Raw genomic sequence first — 23,155 nt, 5'->3', positions numbered from 1 at the left:
AAGCTGTTAAGCAAATAAAATGCTTAAAATAGTACCTTTAATATACTGAACACTCAAAATAATAATTTTTTAATTCAAACGGAAATGCTCTAAAAATTTAAACTCATAAAAGGACAATAGTATCCCTGGAAGACTATTCATAGTCATGAAAAATACTGCAAATAAAAACATCTCTCTTGATAATGTTTTCTTATTTATACCTTAAGCAAGTAACAGATCACTTATTTTGCGACAAGCATTAAGGAGCTGGTATTTTGTAGGCTCAGACCTTACTAACATGAAGAGATGCATAATCTTGGGAAAGCTATAACTTCCTTAAAATTTAATTTTCTGAACTAAAACAAGAATATCGGACAAGGATGATCTAGAAGTTTCCTTCTTGGTTGCAAACTCAAGGATGCTCATTATGAAAACAACATTGTGTGTATGGGTACATACGTTTACACATATGTACAAATAGAGACATAGAGAGAACAGGATGATAGAGAATAATAAAAAACAGCATACGTTAAGTTCTGAGGCTATGTGAAAACTGATGTTCAATCATAATGTTATTTCAACAAGGAAGGAACTTCTAAGCCATTTTGAAGAAGGAAATGGATTTGGAAAGGCAAAATACAGAAAATGGGACATTCTAGGAAGTGAATGGAATAAAGTAGATATCCAGAGGTGGAAAAACAAATTCAAGGAGAGTAACAAAACCCGATTCTAGAGGATTACATGAATCTCTAAATAAAAAACTGGCACACTGAACAGAAGAAAGTCTAAAACAACAACAATCATTCAATTAATAAAGAAAATAGAAATGCCACACTGAGTTTAGGATTAACAGCTAAAAAAGTGCCAAGTACAAGATAAAAATAATAATGATTTACATCATTAGATCATTTTCATCCTTTAAAGGTATCTTCATGAAGTCATTAGTTGCAACATATAAAATATATATGTATATGTATGGGCGATTGGGATTGACATGTATACACTGATGTGTATAAAATTGATGCCTAATAAGAACCTGCAGTATAAAAAAAACCCAAAACAACTAATACTAAACTTTCATTGGGTTATTTGTATGGAAATATGTTAATATAAATGTTTCAGACATTACATGAAATTTCTAAAAATCTTATATGTTCTGGTATAATGTTATAAGTCATAATCCTAGTTATTACCTTAAAATGTATATCTCAGAAATAACTAAAAATATATATATATACTTAATAATACCTGACTTATGAAGCTTTTTAGGATAAATAAAATTATTTCCCTAGCACAAAAAAATATATATATATATATATGTATATTGAACAAGTAAACTGAGGAACCAAGAGAGAAAATCAGTGAACTAATTACTAATGTTACTAATGGTTAAACTATAACCCCAAACACCTGATGCCTGGCCCAATGCTATTTCTATGAGGCCAGTGAATTCCAAATTCACCCACCAAATCATCAGGAGCTGTTTAAAAGCACAGAGCCCTATTCCTCTATGATGGCGATACAAAGATATCTTTGAAAACTACTGTCTTGTGTAGTGGAAATGCCACAGGAGTAATTTAGACGAAAGGCAACACAGGCCTGAGCTACCAATGAAAAGAATAATATTCAAGAAATCGTACAGAGGTAGACTCAGCTAAATTTCTCAACTGAATGTGAAGGTAATAGAAAGACAAAAGTAAAAGAACTATAAATTTACAGACCAGAGGACGGCAGATGCTTTGAGAGTGGTAAATAAGTTGGAAGTTTACACTGGTTTGCAAATGAGAAAACGAGCTTCGATTCCTCATATTAAATGCCAGTTGTACACTCAGATTTTGTCAGATTTTGAGATTCACACATATAACTGAAAGATATATGTGTTTTTTTGCAGTATGTTCAGAGATTTTTTTCTGTTAAAATTAAACAACTTAAGAACTACATATGATATCTGAGTATATATACATGAATATATTTTATGTTTATATGAAGGTCTACCTTCCCTCATCCCCCAAGCCCAAGCCCACAAGAACACAGGCACTGTTGAAACGCAGAGGTAACAGTTAAACTATATTGATTTCATCATTTACTTTTCTAGGAAAAAAAAAATCTTATTTTAAACTAATTAGGCCAGTAAAAATACAAATGTCTTTAATTGCAAATATTTGTTACTTTCAAAGTTTAGTCTAATTTAAATTATTATCCTTCAAGTAAGTCTAGTAGAAGCTCTCTCTTCATAAATAAGGAAGGATCATTTATAAACAATATAAAACAGTCTAAGAAAAGCAAATATTTGCTTGGTAGTATATAATTTATAAATGTGAATTACCCTGTAATAAGGCTAAAACATATTAAAGGTATGGATCCTTTTGCAAAGGAATCTCTCTTTCAGAATACATTCCCATTACCCATTAGCCTAAGAAATTTGTTTTATCTGTATATTACTTATAAATTATGATAAATTAAAATAATATGTTTTAGGAAAATTTCAGTGTAGTGTGTTTGAGCAATTACATGAAACACAAAATAAGTGTACTAAGTGGTAAGTCTATATATGGTTGACAAACTTCAAGAGTTATAAGCAGAAACAGCCAAATTTGTTCCTGTGACTTGCTGGAGTTCACTGAAAAGACTATAGGAATTGTCTTCACCAAAATATGAAAGACTCCCTTGGTTATCAGATGGACAAAAACATGTGTAAAGTATGAGAACAGTATCTAAGTTCATTCCGGTGCTCACAGTTTAATACATTTCCTATGATACGTGTTTTTCATATTGATTAGATCTTATTGATTATTCACAGATAGTCCTTGTATTTGATTAGTCTCAAAATAACTAGCTTTTCTTATTTCCAACAGTTCCTTTCTTTATTAAGGATTCTCTATCCATCTTCACTGTGGTAGTTTCTTTTTGGCTCACAATCTCCTTGATCTCTCTCATAACATTTCATTAAGATTTCTTTTAAAGTTGTACAGAGATTTTATACATAGTTCCAAGATTCTTAAAATGTAAACTTTGAGTTAAGAAAATGAATGTTCAAAAGCACATAAAATTCTTTACATAAATAAGTGCTGGGCAAAGCATACACTTTCTATAAACACTCTTGTGAATTTTCAGACATTGGTGGAGTAATCCCATGAACACACCAGCTGAATCTCAGGAAACAGAGCATTTTGTAGGCAGGGAGATAATGCTGATTTACAGACTCATCAGATACTGGCTTATTATGCAAATTTATAAAATATTTGGCCTGTGCTCACGAAGTCTACAAAGATGTGAGAATTAAAGGCTAAATAAATGTGGCCTTTGCACATATGCGTGGAAAAGAAAATAGTTGAGATTACAGAGCATTAACTAAGTACCAGGCATCGTTGTGAGTGCTTTTACCCTCCCATCAATTCTAGGGGGTAAGTATGATTATTATTCCCAGTTTAGAAGAAGCTACTGAGGTAAGAGAATGATTAGCCAAAGTTCACACCATTAGCAGGTGTTGGAAACAGCAAGTGAACACAGGTAGTCTGGTTGGAGTCTATGCTTGTATTTATTATGCTATTATCACCACTCAAGGGAACATGGAGATACATATCCTCTGAAATATAAGTAGTATTGGCACCAACATAATGTCAAAGCCATCTAATAGCAGAGTGCACAGCAGTAATGTTACATGGTATCAAGTACATATTAGATATTCAAGTGAGACATGGTACTGCACTGAATAGTGTTATTGGGCAGTACACTCAAAGGAGATTTGTTCTATCAGATGTATTATGAGAGAACAAAAATTTAAATAATGAAATATGTACTGTGAGAGAATAAAAACAATCACTATATTTCTTATTTATCGTGAATATGAAAAATCAGAAAGTTGAAATCTATTTGAGTACTCTTTCTTTGAAATTTTTTGAAATGTATTAGTTAGATTTTTTTTTTTTAATACAGACTGGGGGATAGTCAAAAGGCTCAGCTATGTAACTTACTCAAAGCCATAAATGGCATATAATGAACTTATATATTCCAAAGTCTTTTTTATCCAACTCACTATACAAAATAATTTTTCATGACACCCAGCTAACAAGTTAGTAGATGGACTCTAAAATTTGTAAACATTTACAATAGCCAAGACATGGAAGCAACCTAAATGTCCATCGACAGAGGAGTAGGTAAAGAAGATGTGGTACATATATACAATAGAATATTACTTAGCCATAAAAAAGAATGAAATAATGCCATTTGCAGCAACATGGATGGACCTAGAGATTGTCATACTGAGTGAAGTAAGTCAGACAAAGAGAGATATCGCATGATAACGCTTATATGCGGAATCTAAAAAGAAATGATACAAATGAACGTATTTACAAAACAGAAACAGACTCAGACTTAGAGAATGAACTTATGGTTACCGGCGGGGGGTGGGGGGGGGGGTTGGGGTGGGGAGGAGGGAAGGGTGGAGGGAAGGGATAGTTAGGGAGTGGGGAGTGACATGTACTCACTGCTATATTTAAAAAGTATAACAAACAAGAACCTACTGTATAGCACAGGGAACTCTGCTCAATGTTATGTGGCAGCCTGGATGGGAGGGGAGTCTGGGGGAGAATGGATACATGTATATGTATAGTTGAGTCGCTTTGCTGTGCACCTGAAACTATCACAACATTTTTAATCGGCTATACTCCATTATAAAATAAAAAGTTAAAAAAAATTAAAAATAAAATTAGTAAACATTGACATGGTTATTCCAACTTCATCTCCAATGCTTTGTATCTAAGGAAATTGCTGTAGCAGGACTCCTAGAACTGACTTAATATAAAATGACTACATGAATTCATATACCCTAATCTTGTATTGGGGTAGAAGGGCTGAGAAAGGTCACCATGACTTATTTCTCTGCTCAGCAAAATAAAATATAAAGTTTTGTTCAAGTACCCCTTTATTGCACCTGGTCCATAGTCTTCAGTGTTAGAATTAAAACAGCTGTATACAACTAGTCAAAATAAAACGAACATGTTCTTGCAAGGGACCTCCTCAAGATCTACAAATTAAAACAAAACAAACAAACAAAACAAGGAAAGAAAAGAAAAAGAAACAAGATTTGAGGACACAATTCTGTTTTTTAAAGCATTATCAACTAATGGATGTGCTAAGCAATAACAGAGTCCTCTGAACTGTTCTCAAATTATAGTCCCTGAAACAGCAACACTGGCATCATCTGGGAACTTGTGAAAATTCAAAATTTCAAACTCATCCCAGACCTACTGGATCAGACACTCTGGGGAGTGTCTTTTAACAAGGCTGACAGGTGTTTCTGATACGGGCTAAAGTTTGAGAACCAGTGCTTCAGGATACTGCTACACAGGGTTTTTTGGACATACGAGTCCAAAAACATGGGGAATGAAGGGTTTATGAATAAAGGCAAAATCTACAGTATGATCACCGCAGTGGATGGCTGTGGATCATGCAACTTAGTGAAACTGAGTTGGGAGAAGGGCAAGATCCCTAGAGCAGAGGAGGTGAGGGAACTGAGAGGCCAAAACCAGCATGCTGACGGGTCTCCTATGAGGATATGAAAATTACCAAAAGTATTTTTGTTTAAAATATTCTCTCAAGGATATAACTGAAACATTTTAGGGTGTTCTGTCCTCCCCATATTTAATAATTTTATCCTAAAATATCTTTTAGAAAAGATAGATTTTGAGAGTATAATTATTTTAATAAGATTCCATTTACTAATGGTTGCACTTAAAATGTTTAACCAACTTACTAGTTTTAAAAAGCAGTCTTCTTTCTAAAGCTCTTCTAATACTGCGTAAAATATCTTGAAAATCACTTACATTAATTATTACAACTTTACACATAAATGCTGGCTCACACCCTTTCCTTCTTATCTGATGTTCCTACAGAACTTATTTTTTAAAAAAGAGTGAAGATTTAAGTATGTGTATTCAAAAATGCTCACCACCAACACAAAAAATAAATGATTAGAGCCAGTACCGATTTAGCATTTTTAAGAAGGGAAGGGAAATCATTCTTCTTGAACCCTAATTTAAATTTAGGTATCTCAACAGTACCCATCCAGCTGTCCTATGAATTCTCTGTCACAGAGGTGGCTGGTTTACATTCTCAACTGTGCTATTCAAGAAAACCAGGTTAGAGCCTAGTTGCTGTCAGTTGCTGATTCAGCTCAGTATGCTTTTACATCTCACACTGCTATATTTACATGCAGTGTTTTCATTAAAATCCTACTTTTATTTTGTGCAGAAATTGTTGTCAAACTAAAAATAGCATTAAAAGTGAGACTGGCACTTCATGATAATTTGGACATCCTTCAAAAATGGCAAAATTTTAAGCCTCACATAATATCTAATAAATTCCAGATTGCTTTAGGATTTTACTTTCATTTTATTTGTTTAATGTTGGCATTTGCAATGATCTAAAAGCATACCATTATGATTGCACTCTATGAATAATACTAGTTATATCCTTGAGTGTATACTATTATCAGCTATATCCTCCAAGTTTTCTTTTTTTTATTATTAAGAACACCACACTTTTTCTGTTATAATGAATTAAATCATAAAAGTTTTAAAATAATGTGTTTCTATAGCATAACAAATGAAAAAAGGATACATTACTTACAGTTGTTCTGAGAAGTATAAAAAAATGAGTTTCCAGCACAAGGTTAATTCTTCCTTAAAAAGTTCCTTTTAAATGGCTATAGCAGTAAATGCTAATTGTATTCCAAAATCAACCCTCTATTTTCCTTTAAATAAGACAGAACCTGCTGAATTTTAGCTGGACAAATGGCCCCGAAGCTAAGCCACATTTCCCAACATTCCTTGCAGCTAGGATAGCCAATGTAACAAAGATCTGACCAAAAGGATGTATATATAAATGATGTGTTCACATCCTTAAAAGAGAATGCCTTGACCTTGTTTTCCTCTTTCTGCAGGAAACACAGAGAGATGGTGAGTGTTGTTTATCATATAGATAACATACTTGGAGATAGAAGACCAATGGGATGTAAGGAACCTGGTCTGAACATACACATGTAGCAGAAGCAGCCTGTCCACAAAGCACCTACTGACTTGGACTTTTCCTTCAAAGAGAAACAATCATCTATCTTTATTCAAACACTGTTATTTTGGTCCTTGACAAAATAAAATATATATACGTGTATAAAATAAAATATACACGTGTGCATGTGTGTACAAATGTGTTTGTGTATACTTAAATATATATATTACGTATAGCGTATGTTCTATTGAATATTCCTAAAAATTAAACAATGTCAAATTCTTTTCTGTGTGCTCCCAAATGCATTACTGTCTTTGCTACTTGCTCACAGGAAAACATGTATTCTAAAAAAACATATTAGGATTGGCAAAGGTTTATCATTTTAGCCAAAGGCTATGCTTGGTGGTGTTTTTAAACAGTTATCAAGAAATCACAGGAACTGTAATTAAACTAATATATTATAGCAACATAACATAATGTTAAGAACACAACCTCTATAGCCAGATTTCCTGGGTTTGAATCCCAGCTCTGCCAGCTATCAGCTAGCTATGTGACTTTGAGCAAATTATGTCATCTCTCTGGGCCTCAGTTCCTCATCTGAAAAAATGGGGATGATGATAATAGGACTTTCCCAATAGGGCTGTTATGAGGGCTAAATAAATTAATATTTGTTATATTTAAAATAGTAACTGGCACATAGTAAGGGCTATCTGATAAAGGAAAGAAAGAAAGGAAGCCTTTTACAAGGAACAAAGCGGATTATAATTATAGCCTAGTTTAGGCTATAAATTCTGGATAGTCAATCACTGCATATTTTAAATTATGAAATTATTTTACATACTGCATTTTTAAAAGAAGGTAAACAGAGAAAAAACATAGGAGAAAAGGAAGAAATCAACAGGTTTCCAGGGGTTTTTTTCCTTGTGCTTGTCTCTGAAGGTGACCTCTTTGGGAAACGTATGTTATTTGTTCTCTGAGCTGTGTATGATTAGTTTCTTCATCATACACAGACAAATTAGGAAGGTTGCTGTGGTGCCCAGAAATCATCCGTTAAACAAAGTCAAAATTAATGATAAAATTGAGCTCCCTTTATATTTGATTTTCATCTATCTGTACTCAATTATAAACGAGCTATCAAAGAAAGCTACCCATTAGCTCTTAATTCATAATGACTCCAGAAAGCAATCCCTATACTGCCATTGATATCTCACCAACAACCTCTTATTCTCTGCAGGGTTTTAGCTGAAAATGAAAAGGGAAAACAAAACTACATAATCCAAGCAGCTCCTGATCCTGAGCCCTACCATAGAAAACTAGGAAATCAGGCTTAATATATGCAAGGTGTAATAAGTTTTCATCTATATATGTGAAAGAGACATTTGAACTATTTTTTTCTTTCACCATAATTTATTGTGCCTTAAATAAAACAGTCATAATAGCAACAGTGCATCCCAGATTTCTATCTCATTGTGTCAAAAGCAAATATTCTTCAAAGTTAGAGAAAGCGTTCCATGAGGAAAAAGTTTAAAACAGAGATGATATGTGCTTTATCCAGAGAGAAATAACATCTAATTATTTATTTGGGGTAAGAGTGACATCATCCCATAACTGAACTTTTCTCTCTTCATAGTACTCATCTCAACGCCTAAACACTGACTTCTGGCACAACCCATAGTAAATCCATTCTGTAGCCTCCTAACTAACTGGTTCTGAACTATAAGGAAAAAGAATTAGGCATTGTCCATTTATTCATAGGTGATTTAAAGAAATATTAAAACAGATTTGAATCCTGATTTGAAATAATTCCCTGCCCTTATTCACAGATTTATGTACATTTAATTTATATTCTTCTTACTTCCAAAAAAAGAAAAAAAGACTACTCACAATTTTAAAATATAATGTATTTAAAAATAAAATGAGAAGAAAACATCAGCAGTTACAATGAAAGTGGTCAGAAGGAGAGAAGGGCTGGAGGGCAAGGAGACGAGATAATGGTCTAGGACTGGAGCTGGATGGTTATTGCAAGTGTACAATTCACTTAATTTTAAATGTTCTGACAGACAAGAGACAGAGGCGGTGGGGGAACCATAAGATAAAAATAAGCATTTCAAATCTTCAGGAGAAAGGCAAACTTTTTTTTTAATATTAAGTTCTCTAAACAGTGACTCACAAGAATCTTTGTTTTAAAAGTAACATAGAAAATGCTAAAGATTCATTAAAACAAACTGTGATTTCCAGACCAATATTTGCTTAACTTCAGTTATTTTGTTTGCTTGTTTTTAACCCTGGTATCAACAGCATTCCTCCTATAAACAGCAATTCTACAGGCTGAAGATGCCTAAACTTATAGAAAATTTAAAATTACTGAAACACACTTTATAAATTTCTTACACTTTCTGTATAATGTGCATATGCAAAAATATTTCCAACAGTAGCAAGTGTACTTACCTAATGATCCCTAACACTTTCATCCATGCAGTCAATAAACACTTATTGAATAGCTTCTATGAATCAGATATTACTAGGTTCCAGAGACACAAAGATGACCAAGACACTTACCCTGTCCTCAAAAAGTTCACACTCTAAAAGTACATATCATCACAGTGAGTATAGTGGAAACAGGCTCTAGAGAGGTTTATGGCAGAAGGGATATTTGGTAAGTAGAAAGTGGCATTTGGGATTATGAAAAACTTCACCAAAAATAAATGGCATATAAACTCTATATCAAAGACTAGGAGTTTGTCAGATTACTAAAACAGGAGATAGCCATTCCACATAAAAGGGATGCTGTCTTTGCATTTGCTGAGATATAACCAGAACAGCGTTTAAGCAACAGCAAGTAATTCAGTATGGACAGTATACCTTATTGTTATGGACTGAATGTTTGTGTCCCCTGCAAAATTTATATGTTGAAACCCAACCCCCCAGTGTAATAGTACTAGGAGGTAGGGCCTTTGGGAGGTAATTAGCATTAGAATGAGATCAAGAGGGTGGAGCTCGAAGGAATGGAATTAGTGCCCTTATTAAAGTCACTAAAGAGTTTGCTTCCTCTCTCTGCTCTCCACCATGTGAAGAGACATTACCAATGAGAAGCTGGCAGTCAGAAAACAGCCCTCACTAGAATTCTACCAGGCTGGCACCCAGATCTCATACTTCCAGCCTCCAGAACTGGGAGAAATACATTTCTGTTGTTCATAAGGAGCCTAGGCTATGGTACTTTATTATAGCAGCCCAAACAGACTAAGACAAGGATAAAGACAAAGCTGGAGAGGAACCCAATGGCCAGGGCGTGGAGGGCTTTGTATGGTAAGCTAAGGAGTATGGAATTCAGCCTAGAGGCCATTGTTGTTCAATTCTTTTAAAACAAAGAAATCATTATTTAGACATAAACATACATGGGAGCCCAACTATAAAACAGAAAAGGAGTCTCCTTATTTCGGGTGAGTGCTGGAGAATCTGAAAACTGACCTGGTCAGCTTCTTGTCACACAGTTTGAAAACCCTGTCTATAACCAAATCAGGGGTGGGGAGAGTTTATCACAAAGGTTTTTAGTCAGAAGGATAACATGAGCAGATTTCAAATTTTAGAATGATGACTATGGCTCTAATATGAAAATGGATGGGGGGGAAAATGAGAACCAAGGAGAAGATGATTTATGAGGGTAAGACCATTTCAAGAAAAGAGTAATAAATGAAATCCTGTATTAGGACAGCAAATAGTGAAATTTTTACAACATGAAGGATAAAGAGGAAATCCAAGTGACTACCAAGAGAAAGGGCTGATTACATACAAAGGAATAAAAATCAAATTATCAGGATTTTATCAGCAACACTGGATATGACAAAACCAGAAATATAAAATCCTAGACAAATACATAAGATCTCAAGTCATCAATAAAAGAATTTCTATAGGATGTGCCATAAGAAAAGAAACTGTTAACAAGTAAGCTGCAAAAGCAATGATTTATGACAAGTTTGAGTTGGCAGGTGGTACACAGCAAAAGAATATATTTTACCCATGACATAACTAGAAATGATCACTCAGGAACTGCAGAAGATTCAGATCCTATCACAGGCCATGACACAGTAGAAATCATCTATAAATTTATATGAAATACTAATGTGAATATGTGGTTCAAATGATTCATAATGGTAAATGAGATTTATATTGCTTCATTCATAGGTCCTAAACTTAAATTATCATCATCCAGCTATTTGTACCATTTTACTTTATTTTTTATTAAATCAGAGTAGGAGAGGATAGAAAACAATGAATTGGAAGTGAGGATATAGAAAGAGAAGATGCACGTGATAGTAAAGTTCTTCTTTCTAGGAATCTTTATGACATAAAAGAAAAAGAGAGAACATTCAGGATCCATTAACAGTGACTAATTTTTGTTAATTGATAATAAGATTACTTAAGCATTTTTATATGCTCTAGAAGAGAGAGAATGAACATTTCTGAGAAAAAAAAAAAGAGATCATTAAGGGTCAAATAACACCACAGGTTAAAGAATAAATTGTTCATTTTTTAAAGTTATTGAGGTTTTTCTTAAAGTAAGAAATGTAGGATTTAAGAAAAAGCAAAAAAGAATCTCTGTCAAAATTTAGCAATTATAGGGCCCTGCACGCTTTTAGAATAAAATTTCCTGAAATAGATTCATTATTCCATTTAGTCTCCTTACACATGTGACATCTTCATAAGTCAATATAAGTCAAACTGACCACTGTCTCCCATATAGAATTGGTTAATTCCTGTATAATCTTGCTTAACTTTATTTTCTTTTATTCTCTAATAGACCCCTGACAACCTATTCATTAATCTAATCCATTAACTCCTTCAAGACCAAGCTTAAAATGCATCTCTTTCCATAATCATTCCCTAACTAACTATTCAACCTTGATCTTAATTCTTCTCCATCTTTCCAGTTTCCTAAGAATCTATCTCTAATCCTTGTCCTCTCTCCCTGTCATCTTCTTTCTTGGGTCCCCTCTTAGTCCCATTAATATTCAACCAAAAATGAAAGGAACTAACAAATATAAAAAAGAAACAACCACATATTCTATTTACTTATTCTTACTTTCCTGTTATAAACCTCTCAAAAAAAAAAAAAAAAGCTTCTTCCTCTACTCCCTTATGAGTCACAGAATGCTCAAGTGACTCATTTGTTTACGGTGAGTTTTCTCCAAGTGGACAATAAATTCAAAGTGCAGGCATTTTGTCTTTTATTTCTTCACATACATCCAGGCAAAACAGTGCAATACATAAAGTGCAGAAAATATAAAACTAAATATGTGCTAACTAAGATATTAAGAAAGAAAAAGACTAAAATCTGATAAATTAATGTGGAGCACGCTCAAAATAGAAGGAAACACTCACACTTTCTACCTCACCCACCCTCTAGGCAAACAGAGTTATGCTAAATATTGGTAAAAAGACTGCTTTGGAAATTTACACATTTATTTTGTGTTTCCTGCCAACATTCTAGAGAGCTTCAGAAAAAAACAAAAGAAAAATGAATCAATTGAAAAGCCTTTATTCTCATCTACAGAGGAAGACCATTTCCTAGTATGTTATTTAGGTTCATTAACATTCATGGTGTATTTTGCAAACACAGAGAATTATAAGCTCTGTGGTAAAGGAAAGTGCATCTAATTCTACCTACACATTCTCCCACAATTAGATGTTTCAGGGTCTTAAAGGTTGATTAAGTTGAAACAGGTAACAAATGAAGTGAGTAAAGGATTTTCTGTGGGTCATAGAGAAGAAAATCTTTATCACATATAATAATATGTAAAGACACCACAAGCTAGAAATAATCAGTCTGACCAAAATTTTATAATCATGGCATACGATAAGAATATAATACTCAACCGAGGCCCCAGAATTATAAAATATTCTTCTATCTGGTAGATGTATATTTTTCTTCTTTCTTTTAAATACGGGGGTTTAAGAAGTATAATCAAAATAACAAACCTACCAAACTTCTGTTAAAATAAATAACAGCAAAGGAATACAAAAAGTATTAACAGAGAAAGACAGAAAAGGAGGCAACAAGAGAACAGAAATTTCAACAAATTTTTGGAACTTAGAAAGTAGTTGGAGTGGTAAGGAACTAAGTAGACAGGAAAAAATTAAAATCTGCTATTGCAGAGGAAGAACCTGAAGAGAGCTGGTCAGTTTGCTTCACAGAAGCCCTAGGAAACTCAGCATCTGGAGGCTTCTAGTACTATGGCAGAAGGTAAGATACAGTGTTAAACAAGGGCACTGTAGGCTCTTCAGCAGAGCCTTTCCCTAACCCATACAGATAAACGTGTATTCCTCCAAAATGCCACCTCTCACCCCTCAAATGGGAGATCAGAAGTTCACTCTCTGAAAAACACTGAATTAGGAAGGCTCCAAGTTCAGAGACAATGAGCATAGCAAATGGCAGAGGTGAATCATATGGTTAGAAATAGGGGGATTCAGTGTCTTACTGAAAGTTGGGACCCTTATCTACTTTCCCTGTCCTTATGCATGGATGCCAGTAGCCACATAAAACTTCCTCCACTCCATACCCTTTCCACCCATCCCTTGTAAGAGACTGGAAGATTCACCTCTGGAAAAAATAAATGACCCCAGAGAAAAACTTTCACTTCTTTCCATCAATATAAAGGCTGTCTCACTTTCTGACTACCCAACAGTGAAGATCACCAGGAACAAAGGACACCAGAAACAGAATTTTCAATTGTCTTTTCCTAACTCATTCTAAAATATGATTATATTACCATGGATCACCAGGCATTTCAAGACAGCCTGCAACACAAAAGACAAGGGACTAAAAAAAAAAAAAAAGTAAAACACACAGGAAAAGAAAATCTGAAAGAAACAGTGAGGGGGTGGGGGAACAAGAAGAAAACTTGGGGAAAAAATAAAACATCTATAATACTTTCAAAAAGATAAAACTATCTTTGAATATTTAACAATGACAGAATCTATGCAAAAGGTAGACAACACAGGCATGTTATTAGAAATGTTTTTAATGTGATTACTAAAATAATGCAGTTGGAAGATAACTTCTCAAAATGGACAGAAAGTCAAAATGATGGGGAACTTGACAAAAAGATAAGAAAATCTAGGAGATTCAATAACCAAATACTAGAATATCCTAAAACAGTTAACAAAAAATGTGGAGAGAAGGAAATAGATGGAGAAATGACACAAGAAAATAGTCCAGAAATAAAGGATAAAGTGCTTATGAGATTAACCTTCTTAAGCAAATATGTAGATACTAATTTTTCAACATGCCACATCCCTGCCCAATGGCATCCTTCTGCCTAGCAATCTCATTCTAGCTCTCAATAACTAGTTTCACTTTATGTAATCAATCTGATCTCTTATTCTCTAAAACCCAAACTCTTTCCACAAACTTTCTATCTCCTTTCTATTCTCAGGGAAGGTCACTTCAATACTCAGCACCCTGAAAAATGGAGACAATAGTCCCCACACAAAAAAGCAAAAGCAATTATGGTATAAAATAATTTGTTAGACCTGAGACAAGGCTCAAGTTCTACTTTCTCTGTATCACTTTTTTTTCCCTTTTTCTCTCTGTGAACCCTTAGCCTGACCAGCAGTGTAGCACAATGGTTAGGACCATGGACTTTGCTATTAGGCAAGCCTGAACTCAAGTCCAGGCAATACTGTCTACTTAACCTCTCTAAACTTCAGTGTACTCATCTATGAAATGAATATATAATAACAGTATTTTATCTCACAGTGTTACCATGAGGATTAAATTAAATATGAATGTAAAATAATCTCTAATTTCTTTCATGTGTCTCATCTGAGAAAACTGCAAATGTAGGTATTAAGTTCCATGACACTTTTCTACCAATCAATTGTATAACATCTAAATATAATTCAGAAAGCAATATGATCTGCTCTGAACTGAACTGTGCCCCCCACCAAGTTCATATGTTGAAGCCCTAACCCCCACTGTGATGGTAGTTGGAGACAGGACATTTGGGAGATAATTAGGTTTAAATGAGGTCATGAGCATGGGGGCCTGATGATAGGATTAGTGCCATGTGAGTGCCATCTGTAAGCGAGGAAAGAACTCACCGGAACTCAACCATGCTGGCTGATCTCAGACTTCCAGCCTCCAGAACTATGAGAAATTAAATTTCTGTTGTTTAAGCCACCCACAGTATGGTATTTTGTTATCATAGCTCTAGATGATTAATACATGATCCTTCAAAAAGGTTAAAAGTCTGGTATCAAAAAACCTTTATCCTAGTCCATTTTGTTACTGATTTGGCAAGGAAAAGTTAAAGTACATAAACATCCTAAACACTTAAAAGAAGACAATTTTAATTGCCATTGCTAGTCATATGGATATTAATAGGAATGATTTTTTAAAAAAAGAAGAAAATGGAAATCAGAAGAAAAGAAAGGAATTCTTCAGTTTGCCCCCAACCCACCTTTCAAGTTCACTTTCCCTGACCTCTCACTTTTCCTGACGTGGGGTCTTTCACTGACCTCCTCACCTTATTACTTTACTTTTTAAATATTTGGTTTGGTAAATTCACTTAAAAACATGGAAGGAGACATTTACATGACCATATAAGCAATGGGGTATCTTCTTCCAAAGTGTTCAATTAAAAAGACCAGGTGTTTTGCAAAGAAAATAAAGCTATTATTTCAATGGTAGGTAATATTCTTTTTTGAGAATGGTTACCAGATAATTCGTAAGAGAAACATCCACAAGTGAGTTATAAAGGTCAATCCCTTGTGGAATGAAATAAGTCTTCAAGTTCAATTTAAGACAAGATTTTTAATTACCAAGGTAGACTACCTAGGGACAATTTCAGATTGAAAGGCCAAAAACCTTAAGTTAGTTGATTTTTAATAGAGAATTTAACCCCAGCCCCCCCAAAGAAAATCTGATAAATCATTTCCCATAAGTGAAAAACTAATTATATCACCATATTGACATTATAATAGCATCTAAATGTTTCCTCAAAATTTGAAACATCTAAACACTATGAGTGATATTTGGGGTCTAAATATCCAGTAAATTTATCCTCACTGAAATCTTTAGAGAATAATAATGAAGAAAGATTACACAACAGTTGATTGATATTTTTTGAATGTTTACTGTTAGATATAGATTTTTTTTTTAAGTAAAAGATGCTTAAAAAAATTTTTTTTTATTATTTCATTTCATCCAGGTCAAATGAATTTATGAAAAAAAGCATAGTATAGTACACAGCATAGTGTTGAAAGCACCTTAGTCCATTTGGGCTGCTATAACAAAATATCAGGGACTGAGTGGCTTACAAACAACAGAAATTGATTTCTCACAGTTCTGGAAGCTGGAAGTTCAAGATCAGCTGCCAGCATGGTCTGGTACGGGCTTTTCTCCAGGTTGCAGAGTTCTCGTTGTATCTTCATGTGGTGAAAGGGGCTAGGGATCTCTCTGGAGTTTCTTTTTTAAGGCCACTAATCCTATTTGAAGGGCTATACCCTCATGATTTATGCACCTCTCAAAGCCCTACGTACTAGTACCATCACATCAGGAATTAGTATCTCAACATATGATTTGGGGGTAGGACACAAACATTCAGACCATAGGAGAAAATATAAAAGTTTTAGAGTTGGATGGGAGAGGCAAATGCCTATCATTATTAACTGTATATATTAATAATCATTCATTCCTAGTAATCATTTTTTCCCAATGTATAAAAACAACACATGAAAATAAATTCATCCACTCTATATAAAAAAACAGAAACAGACTCGTGGATATAGAGAACAAACTAGTGGTTACCCGTAGGGAGAGGATAGGAGGGAGGGGGAAAATAGAAGTATGGGATTAAGAGATACAAAATACTACTAATAAAATAGATAAGCAACAAGGATATATTGCATAGCACAAGGAAATATAGCCATTGTTTTGTAATAAACTTAAACGGAATATAATCTATAAAAATACTGAATCACTATGTTGTACACCTGAAACTAATATAATATTGTAAATCAACTATACTTCAATTTTAAAAACAGTAAAAAATTAATTCATTCACCCGCCATTTAATGCAAAGAGTAGGTAATTGGAGGCCATAAAATTTTCTAATTTAAGAAGACAAAAAAATTTCTGCAGCACTTTAAAAAACTGGAAATTTCAATTCTTAAAAACAAAATATAACAAAACAAATGGCCAAAAGACCTAAAGCAACAATGAAATCAGTACTATAATAGTAACCTCGCTTCACAGTTTCCTAAAATCAGGACTTACAGACCATAGGAAAATCAAGCTCTTTGGTTTATTCCTTCAAAGATTGGGCCTAAAAATGGCTTTAACATTCAATAAATATTTTTTGAGTGCCTACTCTGTGCCAGGCACTCTGCTAAGAATTGAAAACATACAGTATTAGCAAACAGAACAGCAAAGGCCCCTCCCTGCTCTCGTGAAGCTTATACTGACTTGGAAAAGGGATTATATATATTAAATTTAAATCCCTCTTATTGTATACTGTAGCTACTTTTTCTCCTTTTCACTTCAGATTAAGGAGAACCTTGGCTGCTATCCCATATAAAAATGTCTCTTTATTCCAGACAATATGCTCTTCTGGTAACTATATTATGTGAGGCAATATTTCAGTATTTTCAGGTACACTTATAATTTCATTATTTGTAAAAAACTGCAAAACAAACATACAGTGCATTTTTTATTTTAAATATACTTTAATTCTGGTTAATATTGTTAAATAACAAATGCCAATAAAAATATAATTCATTTACAGAATCTATCATGAAAAATGCTATGAATGCTATCACACGTCCAAGGAAGGGAAAGAGAAACAAGGGACATGGAAATATTATATAATTATATGAGCATGGGCTAAAATCAAGTAAATGTTGAAGGATTTAGATCGTCTCTCATGTAATCAAATCTGTGATAGGTAATCCAGACGTTGGGACCCATCCTTCAAGCCTCCCTTGAGGAGACAGAAGAGGGCAGCTGTGTTGGCTCTGCACACCCTAAATGCAGAGCTGCATGGTCAGCCAAAGCAGAGGGGAACTAGAGGACAGGCAGGCCCCTAGGCTAATCCAAGGAGAACAGGAGAAGCAACAGCCCTGATATCAAAGAGCAGAAAGAGATCAAGAAAATCATATCCCCAAAAGGCATGGGTCTCCAACACAGCCTCCCACATTTATGTGGCTCATCACAAAGTCAACTATATCAAGTCTGTCTCTACAGGTAAAAATTCTCTGCCCGGCTGACTTGAAGACAGGTTTCATTTTTTTTTTTAATCAAACTTTCTGTTTTCCAGGCTAAACTTTTGCAATTATTCAGTGATCCTTCTATAAGGTTTCCAAAGTTGATAATAATACAACTACTAAGTTCAGTACCTTACCAACCGAACAATTCCAGTCTAACACATTTCAATTTGCGATGACTTCTCTTAAATTTTCCTCTATTTAAAAATTTACACTGTTTCTCCCATAATTATCATGCATCAGTTTACATTTTAATAGTTTAAATCGAACTTTTCAAACAGGACAAAAAGAAAATAGTAAGTTCAAATGAAAACAGGAGGGAGGAAAGTACCTTTAATTTGGATCCATGAGGTACTAGGACAGATCTATTCTGCTTTGGTGGGATATACAGCTCCCATTTTCCAAAATCCAGTTTTTTATATGGGTATGCAAATGGATTCCAATCATCTGAAAAAATAAAGACGATCAATTAACAATAGCATTATAGGACTAATATTCAATAAATTTCAATCAAAGTATAATATACTGCCTACTTATACAGAATCAAATTGCCTAAAAAACATTGTTTTCTAAGGTACTAAACAAAATACTCTACTAGTCATTTAGAAAAAGCAGGTTATGCTTAACTTATTTTTTTTAAAACATATTTGAAAGTTTGCCTTTTTCATCTTAAAATTAAAGATTACAACACATTTTCCATTGTACTTTCAACTCTATTACTTCTATCAATAAACAGAATGATGGGTCCTTTTTTAAGAAACACCATCAACAAAGGGAGATAATATGAAAAAAATAGAAACGCATTCTAGGCAACTAGATAAAATACATGTTATGGTAGAAAAAAAATGGTGAAAAATTATTAAAATCATATTACCCAAATACACAAGTATGTGATAGAACTGAGTTAAAATCTAAAGAAACGCCTCAAGCAAGAAAGGTAGAAGGTTATAAACTACAAGAGGCAAAGGAGAGGTGGATGGCAGATGCTGAAAGAAAGCCAAAATGAACCACAAGAGACCCATGGACACATAGAAATTTAACATATAATAGAGGTGGCATTAAAAACCAGTGAGTAAAGGACATACTGTTTAATAAGTGGTGCTGGGACAATTGGTGATCCTTATGAAAAAAAATGAAATGGATCTGTACCAATAATATTACTGAAGAATCATTTGAACATAGATTAATATTTAAATATGATAGACAAAATGATAAAATGCTTAGAAGAAAATACAGGAAAAAATATTTATAATCTTGGGTTTAAAAGTGTTTTTTAGACAAGATACATACATGTACACACACATACACATACATACAAAACCTTAAGGAAAAGCCTAATAAATTTGACCACAAAAATTATAGACCTATCTTCATACATAGATAGATAGATAGACAGAATGACAAGACAAGCTACCAACTGGGAGAATACATTTGTAATGAACATACCAAGAAAGAGCGTCTAAAATACATGAAGATCTATAAATCAATGAGAACAAAAAAACAGACCAATAGAAAAATCAACAAAGGTATTCAAGGGAGGACATATGAATGGCCAATAAACATACATAATGATGCTCAAGCTCACTCGTAATTAAGGAAACACAGATTAAAACAACAGTGAGATGTCATTTCCCACCCACTGGCTTAGCAAAAATTAAAAGTTTGAAAATATCAAGTAGTCAGCAAGGATACAAAATAACACTGCAGCTGAGGGTACAAACTGGTAAAACAATTTGGCATTACATAGCAAAGTTGAAGCTATGTTAACTCTGGGGTCTAACAATCCTACTCTTAGGTAATACCCTAGGGAAATTCTCACAAATGGTCACAAGAAAATATTCAAAGATGTTCACTGAAGAATAGCTTGCAATAGCAAAAAATGGAAGCCATTGAAAGTTAAATCAGCCACAAAATGGGTAAATCCATCATGGTGTAATTAAACAGGATGTTATATAATGCTATAAACTGTTTGGATTAAATATTCAATATATAGGAATAGGTAAAACATTAAAGTTCATTTTAAAGGTATATAGAAATACCATTAATGCAAAGTTCAAAAAATATGCAAAATAGTATTATATAACATTGATACATACATATGTAGTAAAAATATCAAAAGAAAAATAAGAATGACAAACATCAAATTCTGGATGAATTTGAAATTGTGATTTCCACTGGGTAGAGGAAAGGGAACACAGGAAGTTTTAATAATTATCTGTAAGGTTTTATTTTTTAAGGTAGGTGGTGTACACAGAGATGCTTATTACATTTTCCCCTATTTGTTTATGCCTAAAATATTTCACTGTTTAAAAAAAACTTAAGCCCCTGTGATGCTATGCACTATAGTGCTATGAAATTAGATTCTCAATTAAGGAGATAAGAAAAACACCAAGAAGCTTGTTTTATGCTATGATTTCTTCTTTTAGACACCAATACTTTCACCACATTAGCCTTAAGGTTTTTCACTCTCAGCCAGTCTGAATGTTATGGGTAGAGTGGGGTAAGAAACAACATGTAAATAAAGGTCCTTCTAAACATTTTTCTACTCCCCATCAGAAGACAATCTGAAAATATCTAAAGGCGGTTTATCTTCAGGAACCGTTCAACAAGCTCTGTGTTACTATATTCTCCTGCCCCTAAAACATCAAATACATCTCACCTGTTTATGATGTGACATTCCTTTACCAAAGCAAAGAATTTAGGGCATAATTAGAGAGAAGGAAAAAAGCTTGAAATATGAGCATCTAGGTAGTGTAACACTTTATACATTTACTGAATTTCTTTTTAAGCTAATCATTTAAGACAATTAATAAATTAAGACAAGCAGCAGATCTTTTCCTGGTTAGTTAGATTTGAAAATAAAGGGTACAGTTCATTAGTTCATTCATTCATTCATTCATTAAATATGTACTGAGCGGTTAATGTAGGCCCTGCTCTATGCCAAACTGAAAATTAGGGTTCAGATGACATTCAGATATCATCCAGAAAAGGTTAAACTGAGTCAGTGCACCAAAACGAAGAGTAAAATATATAATATAGGATCCTCTAAACATTCAACTATAAATAAGACTGTTACTTTGAAAGTGAAACTTCAATTATATGGGAAATTTTCTTATGCAGATTTACTTAAAAGCTGTTTTCAATAATGTAAAAATAAATGTGGTTTTGAATATTAGTTTCTGAATATCAGTTGAAATAGTTCTTCACCTTGCAGTCACTCGAGTTTTAAGATCTGTTTAAACAGGTGATGTTACAATATTTGTATAAAGAAAAATATTTTTACTGAATCACATTTCTCCTTTCATAGTGTCTTAGAGACACTAACACACATGCTGATTATTTCTAATCCTACACTGTAAAAAATGTTTTTTTCTATCATTTTCAAGAGCTTCATTTCATTAGCACACCTCCTCTTCATGGAAATCCTGGTGTTAACTTCCACTACACGTACATTTTTCTTGCTGAACTCCAAACTTCAAAGAAAAATTTGGAACATCTTCACATATGCTACCAAAGAAAATCCATCTACCAACCATCATAAGCAATGTAGAATATACTAAAGGTTTCATAAGGGAGAGAGAGGGGAAGGTTTGCAAGGGGCGTACATATATGAAACAACTTGAGATTTTTGCATTGGACAACTGTCTCCCGCATAAATCCCTCTTCAGCCACACCACCACCAGTCTTTTATCTCCTTGATTCCTTCTCCAATCAGTGTTCAGCCCTGAATTTTCCTTACTCTTCCTCCTTCATTATATACTACTGCTTCTTTCCATTTGAAAAATGGGCACCAACCAAACTAACCACTTCTACTGTACTGCAGGTATATGAAAGATTTTTTTCTAATAAAACCAGTTTATCCCTAAAATTGCTTCCTAAAACTAGCTAATAAGATGAGCTTTACTCTACAGGATACAGATATCTAAGGTCCAGGAACAGAATAGTCAGAAAAATCATTGGATTTGGATCTGTTCTCATAAACTTAACATTAAGCCCTTAGTTAAGAAAGAAGGAACTACCATTAAGGTATATTTAGGCATGACTGTGGGAACTAATTGTGGAAGTACACAATTAAAAATAAGTAAATAAAAATTAAACATCCAATGATTGGTGTAAAAATATTAAACAAAAGTGAATGTTTTGTTTTTAAATGAAATTTTTTTTAGAAAAACACAGAAGGCAAAATAATAAGACATCAAAGATACATTTTGGGGGAATTTAAGTCTTAAGTGTCATGAGACTTTATTCCTGAAAATAACTGAAGGTAAAGTAATATTAATAATGATAAATGGTTCTAAGGCATATTAGATATATCTAAAGTGCATACTTTTAGAGCCAGATTACTCATTTTTCATTTTAATCCTCCATGACTTTATATCCTGAATCTACAAGATAGAATTAATTTTAATTAATTCTTAATGCAAATAGTTTGTATCTCTATGTAGGCCTCAGGACAGGACCAAAAATATCCTATCACCACCTGTGACAATTATTTGTTTCTCTATCACACACAGAACTACACATTGAGAGTTCTGTAGTTCAGTGATTCTCAAGCTTTAGCTCACATCAGAATCACTTGTTAAAGCAGATTGGGCTGATTAAAACAGACTGTTGGGCCCCACCCTCAGAGTTTTTTGATTCAATATATCTGAAATATGGCCTAATAATCTGCATGTCTAACGAGTCCCTACGTGATGTTGATGCTGCTTGCTGAGGGACCACGCTGAGAATCAACTTCCTGGTTCGACGGCTGACTTCAGGTGTTCTCTGCTCATAGCTTTGTGAGTGATGTTCTAGATTAGATTAGATTTATAGATTACCAAATAATGTTCCAAGTCAGTAGCTCAAGGAAATTCTGAAATAGAAATTATCACTAATAATCCCTCAAGGCAAATATTACTCACAT

The 23,155-nt window shown here is 33.6% G+C and overlaps 1 protein-coding gene across 3 annotated transcripts in view; it reads right to left on the bottom strand.

Moving 5' to 3' along the window:
- Window positions 1–23,155, bottom strand: part of GBE1 (1,4-alpha-glucan branching enzyme 1) — a 283,451-nt gene that overhangs the window by 166,074 nt on the left and 94,222 nt on the right. For all 3 annotated transcript variants that reach the window (XM_082460430.1, XM_082460431.1, XM_082460432.1), the window contains one exon: window positions 18,581–18,696. In XM_082460430.1, coding sequence (XP_082316556.1) covers window positions 18,581–18,696 — 116 coding nt within the window. The remainder of the gene's footprint in view (window positions 1–18,580; window positions 18,697–23,155) is intronic.

Source organism: Balaenoptera physalus (genome assembly GCF_965194825.1).
Source record: "Balaenoptera physalus genome assembly, chromosome: 4".
Lineage (NCBI taxonomy): Eukaryota > Metazoa > Chordata > Mammalia > Artiodactyla > Balaenopteridae > Balaenoptera > Balaenoptera physalus.
The sequence above is the reverse complement of the archived record's forward strand: the minus strand, read 5'-3'. Positions and strand labels throughout refer to the sequence as shown.